Source organism: Jaminaea rosea (genome assembly GCF_003144245.1).
Source record: "Jaminaea rosea strain MCA 5214 unplaced genomic scaffold BDZ90scaffold_1, whole genome shotgun sequence".
Classification (NCBI taxonomy): Eukaryota; Fungi; Basidiomycota; class Exobasidiomycetes; order Microstromatales; genus Jaminaea; species Jaminaea rosea.
The window spans coordinates 1,832,387-1,854,348 of record NW_020289975.1 but is presented as its reverse complement, the minus strand read 5'-3'; the positions used below and the strand labels follow the sequence as shown (position 1 = coordinate 1,854,348).

Genomic DNA, 21,962 nt, shown 5'->3' with positions numbered 1-21,962 from the left:
GTGGAGAAGGCAGGGGAGCGAGCACACAGACTACAAACGGGCACGACATGGGGGACTGTCACAATTTCATTGCACCCAGGAGCACAGTCGATTAGAGAAAACGTCTAAGCAGCGACGAGCTTCTTGAGCTCGCCGGACTTCTCAGCCTCGAGGATGTCAGAGCAGCCACCGAGGTGCTTGCCGTTGATGAAGATGTTGGGGACGGTGCGCTGGCCCGTCTTGTCGGTCACGTAGGCCTGCGAGGGGGAGAAATGGTTGTGATCAGCGATGTTCTCCTGCTGGTATGTTACGCTGCGCCAGCCGTCTCACCTGAATGTCAGAGCCGTCGTTCATCTGGTCGAGCTCAACGATGCCGACCTTGTTGGATGGGAGGCCGAGCGAAGAGATGACCTGCTTGGCCTGGCGGCAGTCTATGATGCGGCGGCGGCGGCGGCGTGAAGAGAAAGTCAGTAGATGGCCTCACCATCGCATGCGCTCTTCTGCGCGCACTCACAAGGGCAGTAGCTCTTGCTGAAGACCGCGATCAGGTTCTCGGAGATGAGCTTCTGCAAGTGCGAAGGTTGAGGGGCGGGAATTCTCGCAGAGGTCAATCATCGTCCTCGCCCATGCCAACCGCCTCGCACACGCACCTCTGCTGCTTGCTTGGCTGCCATCTTGCGATTGTCGGGGAGTTCGGCAAAGTTGGGCTTGGAGGCGAAGATTCCTATGATGGGCAACGATTGGTAGTGGTGGTTATGATGGCGAGAAGCGCAGCAATTGATCATCATCCGTCGACCCTCTACCTACCTAAGGCCGTAACTTCCTCCACTCGCCGCCCTTGATTGCTCTCGCCGCCTCGTGGTTAAGGGTTGGCGCGGAACTACCGCCACTTCTCGACCTCCATCCTGCGCCTGTGTTGCTTTGGCAGTCGCGGAAAAAGCTCGACGCCGCACTCAGCGACACGGCCGCCGGCTGTTCGTCCCGGTCATTGAAAGGCTCTCCCACTCGCAGGAGTGTGTCTCGCCGGAGGGACAAGGGGTTCTGTTTCTGGACGACGTCGAATCGCTGCAGCAGCTTTATCTCTCTTTGCATCCTCTCTTTCCCTTCCTTCTCTACTGCACGCTATCTTTTCATCCGTACACTACATCACATCGACCGCCATGGTTCAGTTCTACGACCTCAAGGCCGAGCGACCAAAAGGCGACGCCTACGACTTCTCGACGCTCCACGGCAAGGTCGTCTTGATCGTCAACACTGCGTCCAAGTGTGGGTTCACACCGCAGTTTGCTGAGCTCGAGGACCTGCACAAGAAGTTCAAGGACCAGGGTCTCGTCGTTCTGGGCTTCCCCTGCAATCAGTTTGGTAACCAAGACCCGGAGAACGACGATGGCATCGGCGCATTTTGCCAGAAGGTGAGGCGGCGTGGCGAGTGGGCGGATTTGTGATAGCAGGCTGCGTCTCAGCTGGTAGCACGGTGGTGATTGATGATGGCACAACGATGGAGACGCTGCGAGCGCCCAGCCAAACCTCCCTTGGATCCGATCGAGAGCTGACCATCAATACCCTTTGCTGCCACCCCTTGTCTTCTCCTACCTTTCTCTCCTTCTAGAACTACGGAGGTGAGTCATTCATCTTCTCACGCAATAAGACGCCTCGATACTCACGCTCTCCCTCCCCTCGCGCTCGCAGTCTCCTTCGACATGATGGCAAAGTCAGACGTTAATGGCTCAAACGCCAATGACGTCTTCAAGTTCCTCAAGAGCGAGAAGTCCGGTATTCTCGGCACTCAGGGCATCAAGTGGAATTTCACGAGTGAGTGCCCCGCCCTCGACGCTCCTACGAGATCGGCATCTGACGCACATGCTTGCCTCCCGCTACAGAGTTCCTTGTTGACAAGTCAGGCAAGGTCGTTCAGCGCTACAGCCCAACGACGAAGCCGGCTACGATGGCCAGTGACATCGAGAAGCTCCTTGGCCAGCCAACGGCTGATGCTGAGGCCAAGTAAGCACCGCCACCGCCGCCTCTCCATCATGGTCATGATCACAAGGTCCGAGATCAGCAACGTCCTTTTCCTCTGAAGCTGGCCTTGCCTTTTCGCTGCTCGTGCGCTGTGCGCATGTTCTGCTCTGCTCTGCCCAAATTACCTCATGCTCTCACTGCTTGACGATACGGTTCCTGTAATGCCATCATTTATCTCTTCGCGCGCTGTGCTCGTTACCATTCTGTTCTTTGTTTGTGGTCATCCTGGCTTCACGGCGCGAATCGGCTCCGAGAGATAAGATACCGGAAACGGGGTCTGCAAGCACGATCAGGTCTGCTGCCCCCCGACCTCCCTCTCTCAATCGTCTCTTCCTTGATACCATCTCAGCTAGCTGAAAGACCACAGATACTACCTCATCGATTCGATCATGTCCACCCATGCCGATCAAGACGAGGCATCATCCGCACCCACGCCCACGCAACTCCCAATCGCAAACGTCTCCCGCCTAATGAAACAGTCCCTTCCTCCCACAATGAAGCTTTCTTCGGACACCAAGCTCCTGATGCAGTCCTGCACGCAAGAGTTCATTGCCTTGGTTACCAGCGAGGCGCAAGAGAGGGCTGATGCACAAAAGCGCAGCACGTTGAACGGAGACGATGTGCTCTATGCTCTGGGGGTATTAGGATTCGACGAGTACGAGAAGTTGGGGAGGGTATGGTTGAGCCGCTATCGACTGGTGAGTGTCAGCTAGCGAGCAGCAGCAGCGGGGGTAGAGATAGAGAAGTGATCACTGACGTTTCGATGCTGCCGTCCCATCGCTACTAGGCTCAAGGAGCGGCTAGCCAAAGCAAGACGTCCAAGTGATGCACTTGGGCAGGCAGCAACCTCGTTGCAGGCTACCAAGCCGCATCTGCATTCCAGATCCATTTGATCGCCCCTTTCTCTCTGCTTGCCTTTACCCTCTCTTCATACCCAATGTCATCCTTTGATCATCGAAGCTGTCTCACGAGCGGCTCAGGCCTGATGATGAGGTCAAGCTGAAGAGGAAGCGGAAGTGGAGCTCTCACGGCTGACTGTGCAAGTCGACATTGTCCGTCCGTGCGCGTGCGTGGGTGCGTCAGCTTCGCAGCATCCCAACCATCACCACCTCAGCCTCTCTCGCTCTCGTTAACGCAATGCCCCGTCGTCGCCGAGTTCCCGACCTTCCCTCTGCAGACGAGCTCGGACCCCTGACCGAGGAGTCCCTTCAGGCGTTGCGCAACTTGGCCTCGCACATTCCTGATCCAGAGAGCGAGCCTTGCCCTGGTGATGTGCCCGCTTATCGCAGAGCGGCTGTTCTGCTAGGCATCTTTGGAGGTAGAAGAGGGTGCGTATGGGCGCTTGAGCAGCTGGCAGAAGTAGTGGTTATCCATGAGCTCACATGAGCTCAACCTGCTCCCCGTCTTCGCTCGCATGCGCAGCGACCTCCATGTCGTGCTCTCCCAGCGGGCGGCGTCACTCCGATCTCACGCAGGCGATACGGCCATCCCTGGTGGTCGGTACGAGCTAGGCGATGGTAGTCTAGAGGCGACGGCGAGACGAGAAGCATGGGAGGAGATTGGACTGCCAATCGACGCGAGGAGGGTACGGAAGCTCTGCGAGTTGCAGCCCTTCTTGTCCGCCAATGAGCTGGTGGTCACGCCGATTGTGGTGCTCTTGATTGATCCGATGATCAAGGTGGGTAGAACGGACAAGGAACAGCGTTGAATTGCATAGCTGACGGCTTGCCGTGCCTCGTCATCGCAGCCATCCCTCAACCCGACCGAGGTAGAGCGCCTCTTCTCCCTCCCCCTTCGCGCCTTCTTACAGCATCACCCGCATCCTGAACTCCGTCTCGCACTTAAGCTGGGAGAGGAGCCGACTGAGCAGGATCCAGTGAACGCACCTTGGTCAGAGGAGTCAGGCCCGTCAGACTGGCATACATGCAGGGACGTCAGGTGGTTCGACAGGAGAGTGAGGAGGCATACGTTTTGGGATCGACGCAACCCGGTGAGAGGCTTGACGAGGTGAGTAGCGGTCGGTGTGGACTCTTTGCGTGGCAAGAATGCTGACTGAATCGGCGATCAACTGCACATGCAGCGACATCCTCATCCATTGTGCGGCCTTGGCGTACGGGAGCACACCCACCTTCACCAACTTGGCGCCTAATCAGCCCTCCCAGGCCGCCCTCATCTGGCTAGCTTTCAAGGGCCCCATGGCGACGAGGAGACGAAGAGTGCGGCCGAGAATGAGCGGGCTTGAGCAGCCGAAAGATGACGATGAGAAGGGGGAGTCATTTAGGATCAAGCCGGACGAGAATGGGGCTGGGCAAACAAAGGAAGTGGGTAGCAGCGGCAGCAGCGGCGGCGGTAATGCCGGGGTCACGACGCCGCGGGCAAGTTCGAGACTGTAGTGATGATCGTCGGGAAAGAGGCGCTGGTCGACGTTGTCCTGTAATACCATCGTGCTAATCAGCATCGTTCGCAACGTTGAAGCGTGTGAGGCCGTGCGAGCCGCGGCGGTGGAGTAAAAGTCGGCGAAAGCAGTCGGTCCTCTTTCCGTCATGCGCCTCCATTACTTCTTGCTTCCCTTCCCGTCTCTTCATCTACGGCGATTCATCCTTAGTGGCCTGTGCCATGTCATCTGACATTCAGAATGGCGCGAAGCTAGCACAGATGCTTGATGACACCTCAGCTCGCCGTCGGGACGGCCCTGAAGGAAAGGAAGACGAGGAGGACGAAGGCGAGTACGGACAGCCATCTGCCTCTAATGTGACTGGTGCGGAGGATGAGGCAAGCTCAGACGAGGAGGGCGACAGTGGAGATGAGGGCGATGGGGACGCAGCAGAAGGTATAGATGATGACGAGCTCGTAGCCCTCAGGAAGGAGGCAGAGGAAGGAGGAGAAAGCGCGAATGCAAGTGGCGCGACTTTGGGTAGGGGCAAGAGAAGGAGAGCAAAGGAGGACGTTGGTAAAGAAGATGCCAAGAGGTGAGTCTGGCAAGCATCAATCAGAATCACGATGATACTGATCAATCGCCCAACATGTTCTCCTCTCTAATTCTAGGGTCCCTTCTGTGGGCAAGACGGCTGCCGACGAAGCAGCTTGGGCATCGTTTCAGGCCGGGACAGATCACGACGCCTCTAGCTCATCCTCTAGAACCTCGGCGGCAGCTTCGACAGAGGCGGCAGGCCAGCCGCTCATTAAGGTCATCGATCGCATCAGATTCGCAGGCGAAGAGACGACCCGGGAGCGCCTACTTCCGGCCGATCACCCCGATACAGTCGCCTTCCTCAAGAAGCAGAAGCAGGCACCGACCAGCAGCGGCAGCATGGTCTCCCCTCAGCCGCTGTCTACCTCCTCGACATCGTCACCGTCAGCGCCGCAGCCGCAGCCAGCCTCATCTTCCTCGTCGAGTTCGCGCCCGCCAGCGCCAGCTGCGCGCAAGAAGCGCACTTCCAAGCTTGCTGCCCTCGCATCTGCTGCTGGTGATGGGGATGCAAAGAAGATGAACACGCTCGAGAAGAGCAAGATGGATTGGGAAGGCTGGAAGGGGGCGGGTAGCGGCGGTGCTCCATCAGGTACGGCGGCGTCAGGGAAGGCGCTGAGCGAGAGGGAGAGAGAAGAGATGGAAAGTCAAACGAAGGAAGGAGGAGGTGCTAAGGGAGGCAGTATGGCTGGGTATCTGGGCAGACGAGACTTCTTGGAAAGGGTCAAGGATCGGACGAATGGATGAGAGAGACGCCCGCGTACGCAGCTGGTATGCCATCTATTCCACTCCACTTTCCTGCTCCTCTAGACCTTCAAATACCCCTTCTCAACCAAGTACTGGCTAATAATCCTCACACTCTCCTCGACGCTCGTCTTATCCGCATCGATGTGAATCTCAGCCTTCTCCGGCTTCTCGTACGGGGCCGAGATGCCGGTGAACTCCTTGATCTCTCCGGCGCGGGCCTTCTTGTATAGGCCCTTGGGGTCACGCTTCTCGCATTCTTCGACCGAGGCATCGATGAAGACCTCGATGAAGGGGAGAGGCGGGTTGTGCGCTGCGTGCAGGGAGCGGGCAAGATCGCGGTCTGCGGAGTAGGGGGAGATGAAGGAGGTGATGGTCAGGGTAGAGGAAGAGGAAAAGAGAAGGGAAACCTGTGGGGGAAAGGTATGTAGAAGAAGGTCTGGTGAGCTCCTGCCATACGACATCGATTGACCACAACCGCGTCGCGCTCACCTCGGCGATGCGCCTAATGTTCTCCTCCCTGTCCTTGGGGCTGAATCCGAGATCCTTGTTGAGACCGAATCGCACATTGTCACCGTCGAGCCTGTAGGCCGACTTCTTCTGGTGAAGCAAGTGCTGCTCGAGGGCAGTAGCGACGGTCGACTTGCCCGAAGCGCTCAAGCCGGTGAGCCAGATAGTAGCGCCGCTCTGGCCCAAGAGCTGGCTGCGCTCCTCGTAGGTGACGGTGCCGGGGTGGAAGGTGATGTTGGTTGCCATTGCGTGTGAGTGTAATTGATGATGAGAGGGAAAGAGAGAAGCAACGGCCGCGAGCGCTCCTAAGGGTCCGGGTGTTCTTCTTCGTCGATGTCGACATCTTCTTGCTGGGCTGCAGCTTGGGCGGCGGCGGCGGCGTCTGAGTGGAGCACGCCTTGGCGGGAGAGTCGAGCCACGCGAGCCGGGCCAAAGCCATCGACGGCAAGGCGGAGAAGCGACCATAATGCGGCCGTCAACGATTGTCTTCTTGACATCCCTACCGTCGCTCGCCCGGACACACGCTGCGTCGCCGCATCGTTGCCAAGATGTCGTCGTCGAGGAACAATGCTTCGCAGAGCCATTACGAGCTCTACAGGAGGAGCAGGTGAGCGGATGCGGTGCGAGCAGCGAGAGGCGAGGGACGGCACCTCGTCCCTCATTGCCGCCTCGACTCAGCACTTTCCACTTACACTTATGCTTCATTCTCTCCTGCCTCACGCAGCATCGGCATGCAGCTCACCTCCTCCTTGGACACACTGATCCAATCGGGCCACATCAACCCTGTCCTAGCAATCCGCGTCCTCCAGCAGTTCGACAAGTCCATCGCCGAGGTCCTACACGCCAAGATTAAGGCCAAAGCTACTGTAAAGGGCCACTTGAAGGACTACAATTCTTGCGACGAGGTTTGGACATTCAATGTCAAGGGAAACATGAAGATGGATGGAGGGGAGGAGATCAGTGTCGACAAGTTGAAGATTGTGGGTGTGGAGCGCACGAGTGGGAGGGGACGGACATGCCGTGCCGTGAGGTCGAATGCTCACCGTCACTCACCTTCGTCCTACAGGTGGCATGCAAGCTCCCAGAGTCAAAGTGATATCAACGAGACTCTTTCCTCAATGTGCGCCATTACACACCGCCTCCGCCATCTTCCACCATACCACCAGCCCGTCGGTCGCTGTACACCTCCAGCCGCCCGCCGTCCTCGCCGCCTTCTCGACTTGACCGCTCTGCACCACCTCAATTGTACTTTTAATCACTCCATGACATACACTGAATCTACCCGCTCAAGCAACGTCCCTTCGCTGAAATGCATGTCCTGCCTCGCGCACAAACGTGACACTCTGCAATGCTCCGTCACGAATCCAATTACGATGTAAGAAAGACGAAGCAAGACTGATGTCAGAGTCATGAAAAGTGTATGCTGCTACAAGATGAGAAGGAGAGTTACGCGGTTCGCAAATTGCGTCTATGAAAAGGAGGAGCGGGGAGTGAGGAGCGAGGAGCTCAAGGGCTTACTGCAGCGCCATGGCGAGCGCCACCAAGCTGGCGACAGCCGCGACTAGCAACGATGCCTCTACGCCCGGCGTGGTACCCCTCAGCGCAGCATTAGCCGCTGAGCCCGCCAGCTGCGTCACTGTCAAGACGGCCACGCGCCCATCCTGCGTCGGCTGTCCCGGCAGTGCCACGTCGGGGTGATTGATCCCCTCACTCGTTGCGTTCAACAGCAGACCCGCCGGGATCCACGTCACTGTCGTATTGTACCTGTTCCCCTCCCACTCTGTCATCCCCGTGGCGTTCCCCACCAGCTCGTCCCTGCCCCTGTTGTACCCATCCGTATCGATCATATGATTGGTGGCGAGGGGCAGCTCACGAGATGCGGCGAGGAAGATGGCACTCGAGTTGGCTTCGGTGCCGTTTTGGACCCACCAGCGAAAGTGATTGCCGCCTTGGAAGGTCTCTTTGCAGGTGCCGACGTAAGGCGAGTAGTAGTTGAAGCGCATCACCCCGTTGGTCCCGTCACCTGTACCTTGGATACGGGCTCCGCGGCCGTCACCTAGGTTGGTCTGTTGGAGGGTGCCATTCGCTTGGCCGAGACAGGAGATGCCGAAGTTGATCGAGCTGCGCGAAAAAATGGCGAGAAACATTCAGCTTCGCATGGGACTGGCGTCATTGGCGCAGGACATGGACTCACGTCACGTAGAGGAGGAAGCCTACTGGTTCCAGGACGCTCTTCGAGCTGCGTCCTGAGACGATGACATTGACTGGCTCGCCGAGGCCGACGGTGGTAGGGCCAGGAATGATCTGTGGAAGATTCAGGATGAAGCTGTTTCAGCTTGCCGCTCTGCACTAACCTGTCAAAAAGGCGCACCGCAACTCACCGTAAGCATGGACCCTCCCCTCTCCAGCGGATTGAAGAAGTCCACAGCATTAGGAAGCGGCTCGAATTGTGGGTTGCTCGCTCTTCTTGCCAGCTGGCGGGAACCTGACGAAGACGACCGCGATGACGCTTCGAGGGGCGTTGCTGAGATGCTGGGCAGTGATTGGGCGAGGGCGACGAGAATCGTCACAAGGAGGACGGCCGCAAGTGAGCAGCTGCGATTCGCCCGCGACATGGTGTGGGCGACGACTTGCGAGAAGAAAGTGAAGGGGAGTTCAACGGAGGCAGGAGTTTTGCGATTCCAGAGGTACGATCCACGATCAGTAGTTGCTGCAGCGGACAATGGCGGGTGAGAGGGTTCGAGGAGGCAGCCGTTTGTGGCGCTGGGAAGCTTGACGATGCTGAGAATGGCGCAGGGGCGGCTTGGAGGAAAGAAGAAGAGGAAGTTCTACGAGCGGACGGTGTGCGAAGAGGTCGAGGATCTATGGTGATGATGATGATAGGAGAGTGCGATAGCATCGACCAGAAAGACCAAGACAAAGTGAGCAATGGGGGGAGGAGCGCTTGTCTCTATGACGCACGCATTTCCGCGAGGTCGACCCGATGCATGAGCGGCCGCCAACTCGCGACGTTCCCGTGGTTCCCAAATTCGCCTGCCTGCTCAGCCGTCCGCCTTTCGCCTCAATCGATTTCGACTTTGAACGCCGTGGCTTGTCGACTGGAGCAAGCGGGCCGATCCAGCGACACTTCGGAATAGCTCGACCAAGGGCAGGCAGATGACGTCGATTGTGGGCGAGGCAGTGGTAGCTACCAAGGGGGTCTGAGAGGAGCCAAAAATCGCGGCTCAATCAGCACTGCAATGAGTACGACTGAGATTCACATTACCGTGCTTGGCAAAAGCATAGAAGACTTGGAGGGCGGAGGGTGGGCTGACTCTCACTCACGCCCAGAGCGGTCAACGTGTGTCCGATTCGTGTGCACTGAGAATGCTTCAAGCCAATCAAGGGCCAGAGAGAGCATAGCAATCGAGAATGCAATTTGAGTGTGCATTCTGCCACCATTACCGGCGTTGAAGTCATCGTCGATGTTTTTGGGTGAGCCGTTCGTGGGGAGAAGGTCATTGAGCACCTGTCAACACGGGGCGGGCGGGAGGGCCAAGCGGCGCGCGCCGAGGCCGGTCTCGACTCAAGCGGCCATGACGGAGCCCCGACAGGCGGGTGTTGGTCGATTCAATCTCTCTCATCCTCACCTCCATCATCATCCCCTTCTCCTCAAGTCACCAACCATGATCGGCGTCGCTCTCACATCGAGTGCGCGCTCACTACGTACCACACGATCGCTGGGTTCCCTGCGAGCGGCCGTGGCCTCACCTTCTGCCAGCTCGGTGCCGCCTCTTCCCACTCGCTCCCTTGTCTCGACCGTCCTCCTCACCCGCGAGACCTATGACAAGAGGAACGTAACGCAGCTCAAGGACGAGTGCAAGCAGAGGGGTCTGACCACTGGTGGAAGGAGAGCAGACATCGTCGCTCGCCTGCTGAACGATGATGCGAGGCAGAACGGGTCTGGCCTGCGCGAGGAGCCGGTACCGGCCAAGGCAAAGGCGCACAGGAGGACAAATTCATCCCTCGCCTCCTTGCGTGGTGGCGATGCCAAGGCGCAGTCGTCCAAGGGGAGCGCAAAGTCTTCTCCATCATCAACTCCCTCTCCAAATGACTCCAACTCCACGGCACGCCACCCCGTTGGCCCGTCTCACACAGTCACAGGTGAGGGTGCCTCAATTCCGCAGCCTGAAAACATCAAGCCGGGTCAGGTAGCCCATGCCGGCCAGCCACTGGGACAGGGCCAACCTGCCATCTCGACAAAGGAGAAGATGGACCCGGATTCCAACCCTCCTGGTGTACCCCCACAGAAGGAGCCTTCTCACCATCCGACGACTTTCAAGGTTGAAGTGCCCGTTGAGATGGTCAAGGAGGAGCATGGCCCCGAGATTGTGAGCATCATGTGGCCAGGGATCGATCAGGCTCTTCAATCCAGAGCTGACATTCATCACTCCCCTCGCCTCGCGCTCGCAGCCCATCGTAACCATGTACACCCGCCGTGAAGAGGAAGTGCCTGCCCCTCGAGGCCCGAAGCTGGTTACCGCCTCGGACACCTCGGATGTCAGCCATGCCTTTGACGCCACTCATCACGAGGGATCTGCGCCCAATGCCGCTGCCCAAGCAATCGAGTCAGCCGCACGTAGCTTCAAGGCCGATGCGGGACTGAAAGGCAGCACGCTCGGCCCTCAGGTCTCCAGCGTTCTCAAGGCTACGGGATTGGCGGAAGTGGGGCAGAAGGCTAGTGAGGCAGCAGCTGCTGTCGTGGAAGATGCGAGCAAGGTGTTTGGGCAGGTCAAGGCCGCGGCGAGCAGCGAGGGTGGTGTTGGGGCTGGGTCGTTTGCGGGTAGCGGTGCAGGCGCTGGATCGGCCAAGAGGCCTTTGAATGCAGACGAGAAGAGGGGTGTGTATGCTCTGGGCGCCATCCTCTTTGGTGGGCTCTTCGCAGGCTCGTTGGGTGCGCCGGCGAAAAAGAAGGGCGGGGAGCATCATTAAGAGACAAAGGATACGAAGCCCGCGTGACGAATCACAGCGACGAGCACAGCAATGACCCAACATCGTAACATGACATTTACATTGCTCCTGAAGCCATCGAGATGTACAAGAGCCAGGTGACCGGCAGGACCATATCCCCACCGAGGTGGGGAGGTAGGCAGCGAGCCAGTCTAAGTAAAGCCCTCCCAGAGTGAACTCATTCTTCTACTGCAAGCACTGTTGAGTGCGTATGTGGTACAGCGAGGAGCAGCTCCTTTTCAGAAGACTGATGCCCCCGCCGACCACCCAGCTCTTTGAGGAGTTGGAAAGCTGACACTCATGAGGTTGGCTGCAGATGAATGTTAAACAATGGGAGAGAAAAGAAGAAAGGAAGGGACGCCGTTTGAGCAGTCGAAGTTGTCTGGTCCGTCCGTCCGAGAGGCGCGCGCAGAAAGTCGAGTCGAGTCGAGTCCCGAGTCGGGGCCAACGCCCACTTGCACCTTGTGATCTTCCCAACACCTCAGACTACTCAACAGCATGGCAGCCAGAGCACGACAGCTTCTCGTCGAAGTGTACTCGGCTTTCCTACAGGCGGACAAGGTGAGCATCGAGACTGCCGGCTGTCCTGCTCAGCTGCTACAGAGCATCGCCTGACTTCTTCCCCTCTCGCTCTGGTCACTCGCTCTCAGGCCGCCTCGCTCTCCACTCAAGCCCTGCCCGCCCTCGCTACCTCGCTGGCAGAGGCCACGAGCAAGTCCAAGGACATCTTCGGCCCCGACGATGCGAGCAAGAAGGACGTCGAGTCGTGGCTGAGCAAGATTGACGCTGAGCAGACCATCGACCTCAAGGTGCGCAGCGCAGCAGTGAGGGATCATTCCTTGTTACTCGAGGCTATATGCTGATCACGTCTCCTCGCCCCTCGCTCACAGTCCCTCGACGCGGAGCTCCAATCGCGCACCTACCTCGCGAACACTACCTCCCCCACTGCAGCAGACATTGCCCTTCTCGGCACCCTCTACCCCTCCGTCTCCACCCTCGCCCCCGCAGACCAGTACGCCCACCCAAGCGTAGCGCGATACGTCTCCCACCTCTCCCATACCTTCGCCTCGGCAACATCGAGCGTCAAGGCGTGGGACCCGGCCTACGAGGGGATGCCGCCTGTTGAGCGAAAGGACTTGGCTGCGGAGAAGAAGGAAAAGAGCAAGGCAAAGGCAAAGGCTGCTGACGAGGCCGCTGGTGATGCCAAGGCACAAGGGAAGGGAGATGTAGCAGCTAGCTCTGCAATTGCAGCAGCGGCAGGAGCGGGAGCTGCTGCTGAGGGCTCAGATGCAGCAGCAGTCAAAGCGGCAGCAAAGAAGGAGAAGAAGGAGAAGAAGCAAAAGGAGGCTGCTGCGGGCGGTGAGAAGAAGGAGAAGCCTCCAAAGGGCGGAGCAGCTGCGGCTGAGTCGTCTGCGCCCATCCCATCTATGGTTGACTTGCGAGTGGGGAAAATTGTGGACATTCAGAAGCACCCGGATGCGGACTCGCTGTACCTCGAGCAGGTACGTGCCCTAAGCAGAAGGCAGCCTTGCAAAGAGAATGCTTTGCTCACGCCCTGATACTCGCTCTTTACGCTCAGGTCGACTTTGGCGAGCCCACCGGGCCCCGCACCGTCCTCTCTGGTCTGGTCAACTTCGTACCCATCGAAGCAATGAAGGACCGCATGGTCGTGGGCATTTGCAATCTCAAGCCAGTAGCCATGCGTGGCATCAAGTCGCACGCCATGCTTCTTTGTGCGACAGCAAAGGAGGGCAAAGACGGCGGTGTTGAGCCAATTTACCCGCCTGAAGGGTCAGAGGTGGGCGAAAAAATTGAAGTCGAGGGGTACGAGGGGAAGGAACCGTTGGACGTCTTGAACCCCAAGAAGAAGTGAGTGCACGGCGCCGCGACATCAATTCGTGGAGCTCGAGCTGACCTATTACCCTCCACTCATCGTTGTCCAGGATCTTCGAAGCCATTCAGCCCGACTACGCGACGACGGAGAGCAAGGAGGCTGCTTGGGTTGGTGCCGATGCTGAGGGAAACGACAAGAGGGCGAGATTGCTGCGCACCAAGAAGGGCGCATGCTATGCTGCGAACTTCGCGGGTGCCACGCTGTCATAGAAGAAGAGAAAAGAGTATGAGAAGGGGCGGGGGACGCTGGAAGACAAGCAGCTCGCCGGCTAAGTCCGCACGTAACGATGATACATTGCGGCATGATCGCTTTTTCTCTGCATGCGTGAGTTTCGTTGATGCCCACCGACCAATTCTCTGCCTCAGTCCCTGATCAGCGAGCATTTGTTGAGGATCTTCTTGAGTGCCTGCATTGGGAACACGAAGCGCGGGGCAGCTTAGCCTCTCTCAGCGCCATCGTCTCTTTGCCACGCCCGTCGACAACTCACCGCAGGCTTCCGATTCGGTGCCACAGCAATGCAAGTGGGCACATCCTCCGGCTGCTCGATCCAAAGATGATGTAACGGGAACTCCTCCTCCCCATCCTCCAGCTTGCCGCTCTTTTGCCTCTGCTCCCACTCCTCCCTCCCCCGTTTCAATTTGTCACTCAACCCTCTCAACCCCTCCTTGCCCGCCTCGCCCTTCTCTGGCCCTTTCAGTGCGACCTTGTGCATCCCGCGAAGAGCCTCAGGCGTGCCAACGTATTCGCGCGCGTTAGCTGAGAGGGGGAGGGAGCTGACCAGGGCTGCCACGGCTGCGTGCGCTGCTTGGGTCATAAGGGGGCCACGAGGCCAGGCGTCTGGGCCTGAGAGCAGTTGAGGTGGGAGAATGAGCTGCATTATGAGGGATGGAGATGAGCTGCTGTTGGAAGAGATGGAGGCTTCCCCTGAGGTCGATGGCGGTCCCGCAGACGCTGATGTCGAAGAAGAGGAGGCCGCAGACATCTCGGCAGTCATTGACGCTTCTGCCCTGAAGGATGGATGTACTAGCTGATCGTCGGCCAGTGAATGCTTCGTAGCGCTGCTGCAGAACTGTCGAAGCGGTGCAAGGAGCCTCACAATCGGCGTTGATGATCCTGCGACGTGAGGATCGAGAGAAATTCTTCCTAAGGCTCCAATGAACCCAGCACCCTGTCGCACCTTGCTTGATGCCTTGCTCCCTTGCGCTCTTCTTGCACCCACGGTGAGCATGCGAAGTCAGTCTTGCTTCTCTCCAGTGTCGATTGTCACGATTGCCTGTCAGATGGACACACTCTTGACCGCGATCTTGAAGAAGGCACCGAACGGAAGAAAGGCAAGATTGAGCAGCAGCGGCAACGTCGCCTCTTTGCACTTCATTCGGAGTGGGCAGCGGCTTCAAGGCGACGCAATTTGATTACTTTCACCAGAAGCGGTACGGACAAAAGAAGAAGTGACTAGCAACTCGAGCGATTGCATTGGGAGGATATGATGTCCGAAGGATGAGAGGTGGGGGATGCGAGACAAGGAGAGCAAACAGGAGCTGGGGTAACACTTCGCTACCCTTGTCGTCTGTGCTTCTCCCAGTCTACCTGTCAGGTCACTTCACAATAAGCTTCACAATTTACTTGAGGCCGATGAAAGACTTGAGGGGCTCCCATCCGAGGCTCAGCTGCGAGGCGAAAGAACGTGGAGAGAGTCAGTCACAAAGTCCTAACGAACGATCGTCTCATGCCACGCGGTACCCACGTTGTAGGCACCGGCACCGAGGGTGACGAGCATGGTCGCCAAAGTGCCGATGGGTCGGCCCACACCGAGCGTGTCAGCGGCGCGAATGCCAATCTCAGCATGGGCGACACGAGCGAGGAAGAGCGTCGAGTAGGCGGCGTGGACCAAGTACGTAGGCGCTCCGTTGAGCTCAGCGAGGAAGATCATGAAGAAGCTGAAGGGGGTCGACTCGACGAAGTTGCCGTGGGCGCGAACGGAGCGCTTGAGGGCCTCCTCGTTGGCCGAGTCCGAGGGCGAGGGCTTGTGGTCCTTGGCGCGAACGGAGCCTGCCTCTCCAGTGCCCAGCATGACGCCGGACTTGAGGCGGAGAGAGACGACATTGGCCGAGAGGTACGAGTAGTACCCGGCGAAGAGGGCAGAGTGCGCCAGCGAGGCGGGGCTGCGAGGGCGAGAGACAGAGTGGAGGGGAGCACGCAGCGAGGATGATGGTGGTCAGGAGCTGCCATGCGGATACAAACCCATTGCATCCATCTCGCACACTCACCTGAGGACGAAGAGCGGCATCTTGGTGATAGTGTGGTTGTTGGTGTTGGTTTCGAAGGTGGTGGTTCGATGTCAAAAGGCTGTAGTCGATGGGGCGGCCGCTTCACTCTGACTCTGGGACGTGCCCTGCTCGGACTTGACTGACGGCCAGGCCGACTGGGCGCGCGGACCGTCGACAGCACCTGGCCAGTGCTTGGAGAGCAGAGTAGAGCTGGCCGGTTCAGCACAAGCCACCCCTCGCATGACATCAGCGGAGCAGGCCAGGCGGCCTCTGCCCTGCGATTCACGAGATGCGTGGCACAAACAAGACCATCCAAGCAGGCGGCAACGGCGATCAAGTGAGAGGCCCAGGCACCACGGTAACTTCGACAGAAAAAGTGTATCTATTGGTGATGATCATCCGCCCTCACTGTTTCTTCTTTGACTGCGATTGCAAGCTCGTCGAGCTACCACCTGCCTCCACAGCACGCCCACCCGTCGCTCTTTTCCCCTCTTCCTTCTTCTCATCTTTCTTTCCACCGAAAGAATGCATCAAAGAGATCAAGGACCCGCCCAAGGCCGTGCTCAAGATACCGAGCGCCCACGAGGGAAGCGCCGCAGTCTTGTCGTAGAGCCAATTTGATGGCTTGGCCAATCGAGCTGGTAGGCCGCTGCGCTTACCTCCAGGTGCCAGATGGCTCTTCCACACCTTGAGCTCCGTCTTCCATGCTCCAGAGGCGACATATGAGAGAATGTACTCGGGCGTGAGGCCAGAGATGAAGGCCTGCGAGCCAGCGTCACGACGTCAGCTAGAGGTCGCCAGTCGCGTCTCGCGTCTCTACTCACGACCTTCCAGAAGCGCATGTCGTAGAGGCGGTCCGGGCTCGTCGAGGGGGTGATGAACACCATCACTGGCACTTTCCAGATCCACCATGCCCACCTGCGGGGAAGAATCAGCAGCATGACATCGAGCAATCAGCAAGTTGTCTCTCCCCTGCGTCATTCCCACGCCCACTCACATCAGATCGGGCTCATTCTCAAAGTCGACAACCCCAAAGTGCCAATCACGGACCTTCTGCCTCCTCATCTCAAGTCGCTCCCTGCGCTTCTTCTCGAGCTCCAAAGCCTCTTCTGACTTGATCTCCTCCTCCTCTGCTACATTGGCGAACGGCCCCGGGTTTGCCTGGGCGATGATTGACTCAACCGTCTCTCCCTCCGGCGGCTCGACGAGATTGAGGGTATTGTTGAACACCTGATTGAAGTGCCTCGATGCTGCATCGCCCGAAGGGGCAGAAACGAGGATGACCCATACCTTGCTCCCCCCTGCGCGGGTGCCTGGTGCAGCAAAGCTCTTCCATGGAATACTGTCGTCGATGCCCGCCTCTGGCGGTGGTGGCATATGAAGCACCTCGGTATTGATCGAAGAGCCGTCGTACTTGCCTACGATCGACGTCACGCGCGAGTTGAAGACCGGGTTCAGCGTTGCGGCAATCTGAAGACGAGCGCCTGTAATCTCCTCGTCTGTGCGGCTCATGACCCTCTTCTGGAATGTCTGTGCGAGCAGTGATGACGACGGGTTGAGCTACGGTCGCCGGGCGTTGTTATCGCTCGGCCATGCTCACCCTCAGGACTCGGTCGAGCAAGCCCTCATTCTCCGGATCGTAAGCATCGCTCGCGGCGCTTGCTACCAAGCTGAATACCAGAAGCGCAATAGCTACGACTCGCCATAGCGTCGCGACTCGAAACATGGTCGCAACGAGCGCGCAGTGTTGGGAACGAGGAAGGGATCGAGTGGTCGCTCGAGATGGGCCTCTCGATATCTCCGAATTGATGTGGGGAACTGCACGCAGCCTTGACTCTCGCGTCTCCGCGTCCGAGCCGCCCTTGCCGCTTCTCCCGCCGCCCGCGAAGACACCAGGTTCACCCGGGCCCTGATTCGCTCACTGGGCTCTGCGATAGGCCCACGTTCGTATGCCGCCGGTTGCTGCTCAAGAGGTCCTGGGGGTGGGTGAAAGGGCGGGATGAGGTGAATATGACAGCGAGTGGATCTCAAAGAGACCTCGATGCGGACGAAAGAATGGTGATACTGCGAGCATAGGCTTCAACAAGGTCTTGCTGTTGCGTACCCTTTGCCCTCGTGCGCCGTCAGGGCACCCATCGTCTCATCGCCTCGCAATTTCCCATGCAGCCACTCGCAGCCAAGGCGTCAATCGGGCTTTCTTCCGCTCAAGCGCCCGTGCGACATCGCGCTCCCTCTTTCTGTCTTCCCTCCCTCGCGCCTTCGCTTCACCTCCTTCTCATCCTTCCCACATATCTATACATCCATGATCGGATCATAGCAGCCACTTTCTTCTCTACTCTTTCTATTCCGTCGCCGATACCATCATCCTCCCTCATCATCGCCCGTCATGAAATTTGCCAAAACTTACCTCGCAACACTCACGGATCCCAACTTCCCTCAAGAATGGCGCGAAAAGGGCCTCGAGTACAAGGAGCTCAAGAAGCTCATCAATGGCGCTGTTGCAGAACTCGAGAGTCTTGGCCTCAGCGCTGATGTCCTACGAGATCTTCTCGAGCCACCAGAAGAACAAGCGCAAGCTGCTGCACGATCTTCCTCGCCCGTTCAACAGCAGCAGCAACGTCGCAGCAGGAGTAGGAGCGACAGTGCTAGCGCAAGCGAGTCGGGAGATGACTCATTGACGGCAGGCCTCGTAGCCGGGCTTGCCAAACTGTCCACTGGCAGGCAAGGCCCGTCCGACTTCGTCGATCCGTTGAGCCCGCTCATGGAAGAGGAGGAGGCGAGGAGGAAGAGCGCTGAGCATAGCATGAAAGTCCCCGCGATGAGCATGCCAGCGCCAGCCGTGGACATTGAGGAGGAGTCGACGCCTGCTGGCGAATGGGTGTCCCACCTTGAGCACACTCGGGACCGTCGTCGGCCACGATCCAGTAGAGGCAAGAGCGGATCGAGTGGTGGTGAGAGCTCGAGGGAGAGCTCGGCGCCGCTTCCTGAGAAAGGGAAAGGCAGCAACGGGCACCATCACCATACTCACCTCCTTGACCCTTCTTCTGCCGAAGAGCCGGCCGCGGCAAGCCCGATGAGTTTGTTGGGCATCCGCAAGCGCAGAGAGAGCGACAATGAGCGGCACAGCTCCAACCCAGTCACCGGCAGCTCTGATCGAGACTCGTCGCCGGGTGCTTCATGGCGCATGGGTCGCAAAGATCTCGAGATGCTGCGTCGGCACAGCCATAGTGGCAACAGCTCAGGAAATAAGGTGACACCGCCTCGCGATAACAAGACCAGCTTGAGCCCAGAGGCCGAAGACGAGCGTCACGATTGGGGAGGGCATGCTTGGAGGGAACGCACAGGATTGGGCTGGGAGGTCAAGGGCAAGTCTAAGTCGATGCACGCAGCTCAAGCGTCTCCTACCATTGCTCGAGGTCCAGGACAGGCTCGCTGGGTGCAGGGCAAGGACGGTCGTCGAGCTCGAGCTGAGTACGAGCTGGGTGGAACAACGGAGCATCCTATCCCACGCATTCGTCTCACCATCGAATCGCCCGTCAACTCTGACTCCGAGAGCGATGCAGATGACGAAGGGGGGGCAAGTGACGAGGACGACAAGGTCTCTGAAATGGGCATCGCAGATCGAATCAAAGAGCTGCCGCCCTCTCAGCCGGGCTCGCGCAGAGCCTCGCTCGCGGACGATCCCGCCCCACACCAACACGCTCCTCATCCCACTCCACCGCCCTCCGTCATGCGCACCCGTGAGATCATCATTCCACTCACAGCGGACACCCAATTCCTCGATACCCTGACCAATTCTCTCGCCCAGCTCTCCGAGCTGCAAGCCTCTCAACGCGAAGAGTTCATCACCTCCACGGAAGACCTCTGCGCCTCCGTCGCACGCGCCGCCTCGCCCTACGCAAGCAAGAACGACCTGTACGTGTGGCGGGAGATCTTCCAGCTGTGGGTCGACATGCAGATCTTCGAGGGCCAAACGGAGAAAACTCGTGGGGAGCTCAGCGTCGACGAGAGTGAGGCGCGACTCAAGCGCTTCGCTCAGGAGCTGGTCAAGCGCGGCTGGTTGGCGCAAAGTAGTGTCGGCGGGGAGAGTCCGAGGTTATCGAGGAACAAAAAGGCGGTGCAGAACGCTCTCACCTTACCGATCCGCGACTCGCGATCTACCAATGCGGTGGAAGACTTCCTTCGACTCAATCTGGCGCTGCTGGATGTCAAGAAGTTCCAGCGCGTCAACGTCGAAGCAGCGAGGAAGATCCTCAAGAAGCACGACAAGCGCACGGCGCTTACCGCGAGCTCAGGCTTGCGCGAATTTGTCCGTCAACAAGAGAGCACACGTGCAGCCGCATCAGCCGCAGCTGCTGCCTCTCTGGGCATGCACCTCCCCGCCGAGATGACAGGCACCCTCGTAGCTCCTGCGCACGGCACACATCCCTCTCTCGCGGCCCTTCTCCCCTCGTCGACCACGGGGCTCCTCTCCGAGTCCCTTCCACACATTCTCCTCACACTCCTCACCACCACCCTTCTTCCCATCCTCCCTTCAGTAGACGACTATTCCTGCGCCATCTGCACGGGTCTCGCATGGCGCCCCATCCGTCTGGACTGTTCGCACCTCTTCTGCATTCGCTGTCTCGTCAAGCTTCAGAAGCAGGGCAAAACAGACTGCCCGCTCTGTCGTGCGCCAGGAGTAGTGAAGACGGCCGACGGGCGCAATCTGGACGCGGCTACGGTCAATATGCTGAAGATGTGGTTCCCAAATGAGATATCGGAGAAGGATCATGAGAATGAGAGGGACAGGAAGAAGGAGGAGCTGGCCGAGTTTGGCTTGGAGCATCATAAATGTGTGTGCATGTAGCAGTAGGGCGCGTCGCATGGAGCAGCAATAGCAGCAGCAGCACAAGCAGCAGTAGCAAATGCGTTTCGTTACAATGGAGGGCACAATGCAGCCTACCATCGCTCGCCCGTCAGAGAGGCGGCGCACGATCTACGCCTGCCTCGGTATCCTGATGATCGCGGTGTCCAGCGGACGGTCTGCACTCGTTGTGTGGTCCAGCTAGCCGTCTTTCGACCTGTGACCACTCAGCGTCGGCCTAAGAATTTGGCGTTTCAGCAACCATGTGCACCATCGTCATGCTCAATTACTCGCTTGCGAAGAAGCCATCGCGTCCACGACCTGCCACACGCCCCACCAGTTGCCACGCTCCCACCCTGAGTCCTCCCTCCGTACGGTGATGCCAGACATGTCGGCCACTGCTTCCTCGACAAGAGCTTCGAGCTCTGTCGCTTCGAAGAGGTGATAGTCTACGAACGTGTGAGATGGAGAGTCAGTGTTGTCGCTTCTAGGAGACGGCGGAGTGGTGCTTGAGCTCACATCTCTGGTACACTTCTCCGCCTTGCTGCTCTTCCTGTCCATCGTCCAGCTTCAGTTGGGCACCACTCTTGAGCATCCAAGGCACCATGACGTCTCGTCCTTCTGCCTTCTGGCCTTCAGTCGCTGCCGCCTGTTCCTCGGCGCGCCGCCGTGCGTCTTGCTCGTCGAACTTGCGTCGCTCTTGCCCTCGCTGCTCTAGCGCCCAGACGTAGATGAGGAATCTGCCCCTGCCCCTGCCGCTTCGTCTCCTCCCCTGGCTCATTTCGGAAGCAGGAACAGCAGCACCACCGTCTTGCTCATTAATGTCATCCTCCTCACAAGGCGGCCTTGGCTTTACCAACCTCACGATCTCTTTCACTGCCTCTCTTCTTCTCTCTCGTGTCGAGAAGTGATGTACCGTCGCAATGGATATGGCGTAGTCGAATGCGTGTGCGCGAAAGTGAGGCGCACGACCGTCGGCTACTGTCACCTCGTTGAGCCACGTCGATGGCGGGAGAGATGAGGATGAGCTACCGTTGCTGCTAGAAGAAGAGGAGGAGGGGTCGCTCATTCTCGCCAAAGTTTGAGATTGGGCAAGGCTGACGAGCTCTCGTGATCGATCGAGGCCGATGGTGAGGCAGTCATTACGTTGTTGCTCTTCACCGGCCTCAGGATGAAGCGCGTTCCTTAGATGGAGGTACTTTCCATTCCCGCAACCCACATCAACGCCTATTGACCCTGCTGGCAGGCTAGCAAGGAATGACGAGACGAGCGGCCATGGCTTGTAGCGCGTGGCGGAGAAGTGTGAAGCGATGGAGGAGTAGACGCTATGCACGGCAGATGGGCAGCAAGTCAGCTCTCCCAGATTCGATGCAAGGATGTCGTGCGCGCCTCACTCGTGAACGTTGTTACGCTCCCACTCCGCAGCATCGAACCCCTCCTGACCATGACCCGTCAGTTGAGCCGGAGTAGGATCCGACTTCTTTGCTTTCGTCGCCATCATGTCTCTCCTTCTCGCTCCAGCGCTTGAGGAGGCGAGACCCTTGATTGATAGATTTGATTTCTGCAAGACAAAGCTCGAGTCCACGACCAAAGGGAGGGCGGAAGCAGCGCTCCCGCCTCCTCTTCGGAAAGGACCTGGAGTGGACCGAGGGTGGACCGTCGCCTTTTGGCTGGCAGCACCAGCCAAATCTAGGCAGCGGGGCGGGATCAATGGACCAGACATCATGCAAGTTGGTCCATTCAGCT

General features: G+C 58.5%; 15 protein-coding genes across 15 annotated transcripts; 8 read left to right on the top strand and 7 right to left on the bottom strand.

The window, feature by feature from the left end:
- Positions 1-104: 104 nt before the first annotated feature.
- Positions 105-653, bottom strand: BDZ90DRAFT_257755 (glutaredoxin; the record flags this gene model as incomplete). Its single annotated transcript, XM_025507992.1, has 4 exons — positions 105-236; positions 310-410; positions 494-545; positions 630-653. 4 exons carry the CDS (start codon positions 651-653, stop codon positions 105-107), a joined length of 309 nt encoding a protein of 102 aa, XP_025365298.1.
- Positions 654-807: 154 nt separating this feature from the next.
- On the top strand, positions 808-2,165 carry BDZ90DRAFT_229691 (putative GPX2-glutathione peroxidase). The gene is made up of 4 exons (XM_025505175.1): positions 808-1,391; positions 1,589-1,598; positions 1,669-1,791; positions 1,860-2,165. Exons 1-4 carry the CDS (start codon positions 1,140-1,142, stop codon positions 1,982-1,984), a joined length of 510 nt encoding a protein of 169 aa, XP_025365297.1. The 5' UTR covers positions 808-1,139; the 3' UTR covers positions 1,985-2,165.
- Positions 2,166-2,307: 142 nt separating this feature from the next.
- BDZ90DRAFT_277130 (histone-fold-containing protein) lies at positions 2,308-2,824 on the top strand (the record flags this gene model as incomplete). The annotated part of the gene is made up of 2 exons (XM_025508980.1): positions 2,308-2,696; positions 2,786-2,824. The coding sequence occupies exons 1-2, from the start codon at positions 2,388-2,390 to the stop codon at positions 2,822-2,824; spliced, it is 348 nt and encodes a 115-aa protein (XP_025365296.1). The 5' UTR covers positions 2,308-2,387.
- Positions 2,825-3,290: 466 nt separating this feature from the next.
- On the top strand, positions 3,291-4,466 carry BDZ90DRAFT_229690 (hypothetical protein). Its single transcript, XM_025505174.1, has 3 exons — positions 3,291-3,676; positions 3,746-4,005; positions 4,079-4,466. The coding sequence occupies exons 1-3, from the start codon at positions 3,371-3,373 to the stop codon at positions 4,389-4,391; spliced, it is 879 nt and encodes a 292-aa protein (XP_025365295.1). The 5' UTR covers positions 3,291-3,370; the 3' UTR covers positions 4,392-4,466.
- An 89-nt stretch (positions 4,467-4,555) lies between these two features.
- On the top strand, positions 4,556-6,121 carry BDZ90DRAFT_229689 (hypothetical protein). The gene is made up of 2 exons (XM_025505173.1): positions 4,556-4,967; positions 5,044-6,121. The coding sequence occupies exons 1-2, from the start codon at positions 4,615-4,617 to the stop codon at positions 5,711-5,713; spliced, it is 1,023 nt and encodes a 340-aa protein (XP_025365294.1). The 5' UTR covers positions 4,556-4,614; the 3' UTR covers positions 5,714-6,121.
- On the bottom strand, positions 5,562-6,552 carry BDZ90DRAFT_229688 (putative MET14-ATP adenosine-5`-phosphosulfate 3`-phosphotransferase). The gene is made up of 2 exons (XM_025505172.1): positions 6,203-6,552; positions 5,562-6,120 (listed from the first exon to the last, which is right to left on the bottom strand). Exons 1-2 carry the CDS (start codon positions 6,464-6,466, stop codon positions 5,773-5,775), a joined length of 612 nt encoding a protein of 203 aa, XP_025365293.1. The 5' UTR covers positions 6,467-6,552; the 3' UTR covers positions 5,562-5,772.
- A 211-nt stretch (positions 6,553-6,763) lies between these two features.
- BDZ90DRAFT_229687 (putative transcription initiation factor iia gamma chain) lies at positions 6,764-7,596 on the top strand. The gene is made up of 3 exons (XM_025505171.1): positions 6,764-6,827; positions 6,945-7,200; positions 7,287-7,596. Exons 1-3 carry the CDS (start codon positions 6,769-6,771, stop codon positions 7,314-7,316), a joined length of 345 nt encoding a protein of 114 aa, XP_025365292.1. The 5' UTR covers positions 6,764-6,768; the 3' UTR covers positions 7,317-7,596.
- A 70-nt stretch (positions 7,597-7,666) lies between these two features.
- BDZ90DRAFT_20472 (hypothetical protein) lies at positions 7,667-8,959 on the bottom strand. The gene is made up of 3 exons (XM_025503917.1): positions 8,602-8,959; positions 8,415-8,524; positions 7,667-8,341 (listed from the first exon to the last, which is right to left on the bottom strand). Exons 1-3 carry the CDS (start codon positions 8,833-8,835, stop codon positions 7,735-7,737), a joined length of 951 nt encoding a protein of 316 aa, XP_025365291.1. The 5' UTR covers positions 8,836-8,959; the 3' UTR covers positions 7,667-7,734.
- Positions 8,960-9,879: 920 nt separating this feature from the next.
- BDZ90DRAFT_229684 (hypothetical protein) lies at positions 9,880-11,396 on the top strand. The gene is made up of 2 exons (XM_025505170.1): positions 9,880-10,590; positions 10,673-11,396. The coding sequence occupies exons 1-2, from the start codon at positions 9,886-9,888 to the stop codon at positions 11,189-11,191; spliced, it is 1,224 nt and encodes a 407-aa protein (XP_025365290.1). The 5' UTR covers positions 9,880-9,885; the 3' UTR covers positions 11,192-11,396.
- Positions 11,397-11,671: 275 nt separating this feature from the next.
- Positions 11,672-13,440, top strand: BDZ90DRAFT_277124 (nucleic acid-binding protein). Its single transcript, XM_025508979.1, has 5 exons — positions 11,672-11,770; positions 11,860-12,018; positions 12,100-12,711; positions 12,789-13,078; positions 13,153-13,440. The coding sequence occupies exons 1-5, from the start codon at positions 11,708-11,710 to the stop codon at positions 13,310-13,312; spliced, it is 1,284 nt and encodes a 427-aa protein (XP_025365289.1). The 5' UTR covers positions 11,672-11,707; the 3' UTR covers positions 13,313-13,440.
- Positions 13,441-13,464: 24 nt separating this feature from the next.
- BDZ90DRAFT_257746 (hypothetical protein) lies at positions 13,465-14,085 on the bottom strand (the record flags this gene model as incomplete). Its single annotated transcript, XM_025507991.1, has 2 exons — positions 13,465-13,509; positions 13,591-14,085. 2 exons carry the CDS (start codon positions 14,083-14,085, stop codon positions 13,465-13,467), a joined length of 540 nt encoding a protein of 179 aa, XP_025365288.1.
- Positions 14,086-14,646: 561 nt separating this feature from the next.
- BDZ90DRAFT_277122 (hypothetical protein) lies at positions 14,647-15,418 on the bottom strand. The gene is made up of 3 exons (XM_025508978.1): positions 15,371-15,418; positions 14,848-15,265; positions 14,647-14,770 (listed from the first exon to the last, which is right to left on the bottom strand). Exons 1-3 carry the CDS (start codon positions 15,388-15,390, stop codon positions 14,723-14,725), a joined length of 486 nt encoding a protein of 161 aa, XP_025365287.1. The 5' UTR covers positions 15,391-15,418; the 3' UTR covers positions 14,647-14,722.
- Positions 15,419-16,042: 624 nt separating this feature from the next.
- On the bottom strand, positions 16,043-17,094 carry BDZ90DRAFT_229680 (hypothetical protein). Its single transcript, XM_025505169.1, has one exon. The coding sequence runs from the start codon at positions 16,880-16,882 to the stop codon at positions 16,364-16,366; it is 519 nt and encodes a 172-aa protein (XP_025365286.1). The 5' UTR covers positions 16,883-17,094; the 3' UTR covers positions 16,043-16,363.
- A 302-nt stretch (positions 17,095-17,396) lies between these two features.
- Positions 17,397-20,496, top strand: BDZ90DRAFT_229679 (hypothetical protein). Its single transcript, XM_025505168.1, has one exon. It carries the CDS (start codon positions 17,757-17,759, stop codon positions 20,217-20,219), a length of 2,463 nt encoding a protein of 820 aa, XP_025365285.1. The 5' UTR covers positions 17,397-17,756; the 3' UTR covers positions 20,220-20,496.
- BDZ90DRAFT_229678 (hypothetical protein) lies at positions 20,097-21,775 on the bottom strand. The gene is made up of 3 exons (XM_025505167.1): positions 21,611-21,775; positions 20,736-21,541; positions 20,097-20,665 (listed from the first exon to the last, which is right to left on the bottom strand). The coding sequence occupies exons 1-3, from the start codon at positions 21,712-21,714 to the stop codon at positions 20,499-20,501; spliced, it is 1,077 nt and encodes a 358-aa protein (XP_025365284.1). The 5' UTR covers positions 21,715-21,775; the 3' UTR covers positions 20,097-20,498.
- Positions 21,776-21,962: the final 187 nt, after the last annotated feature.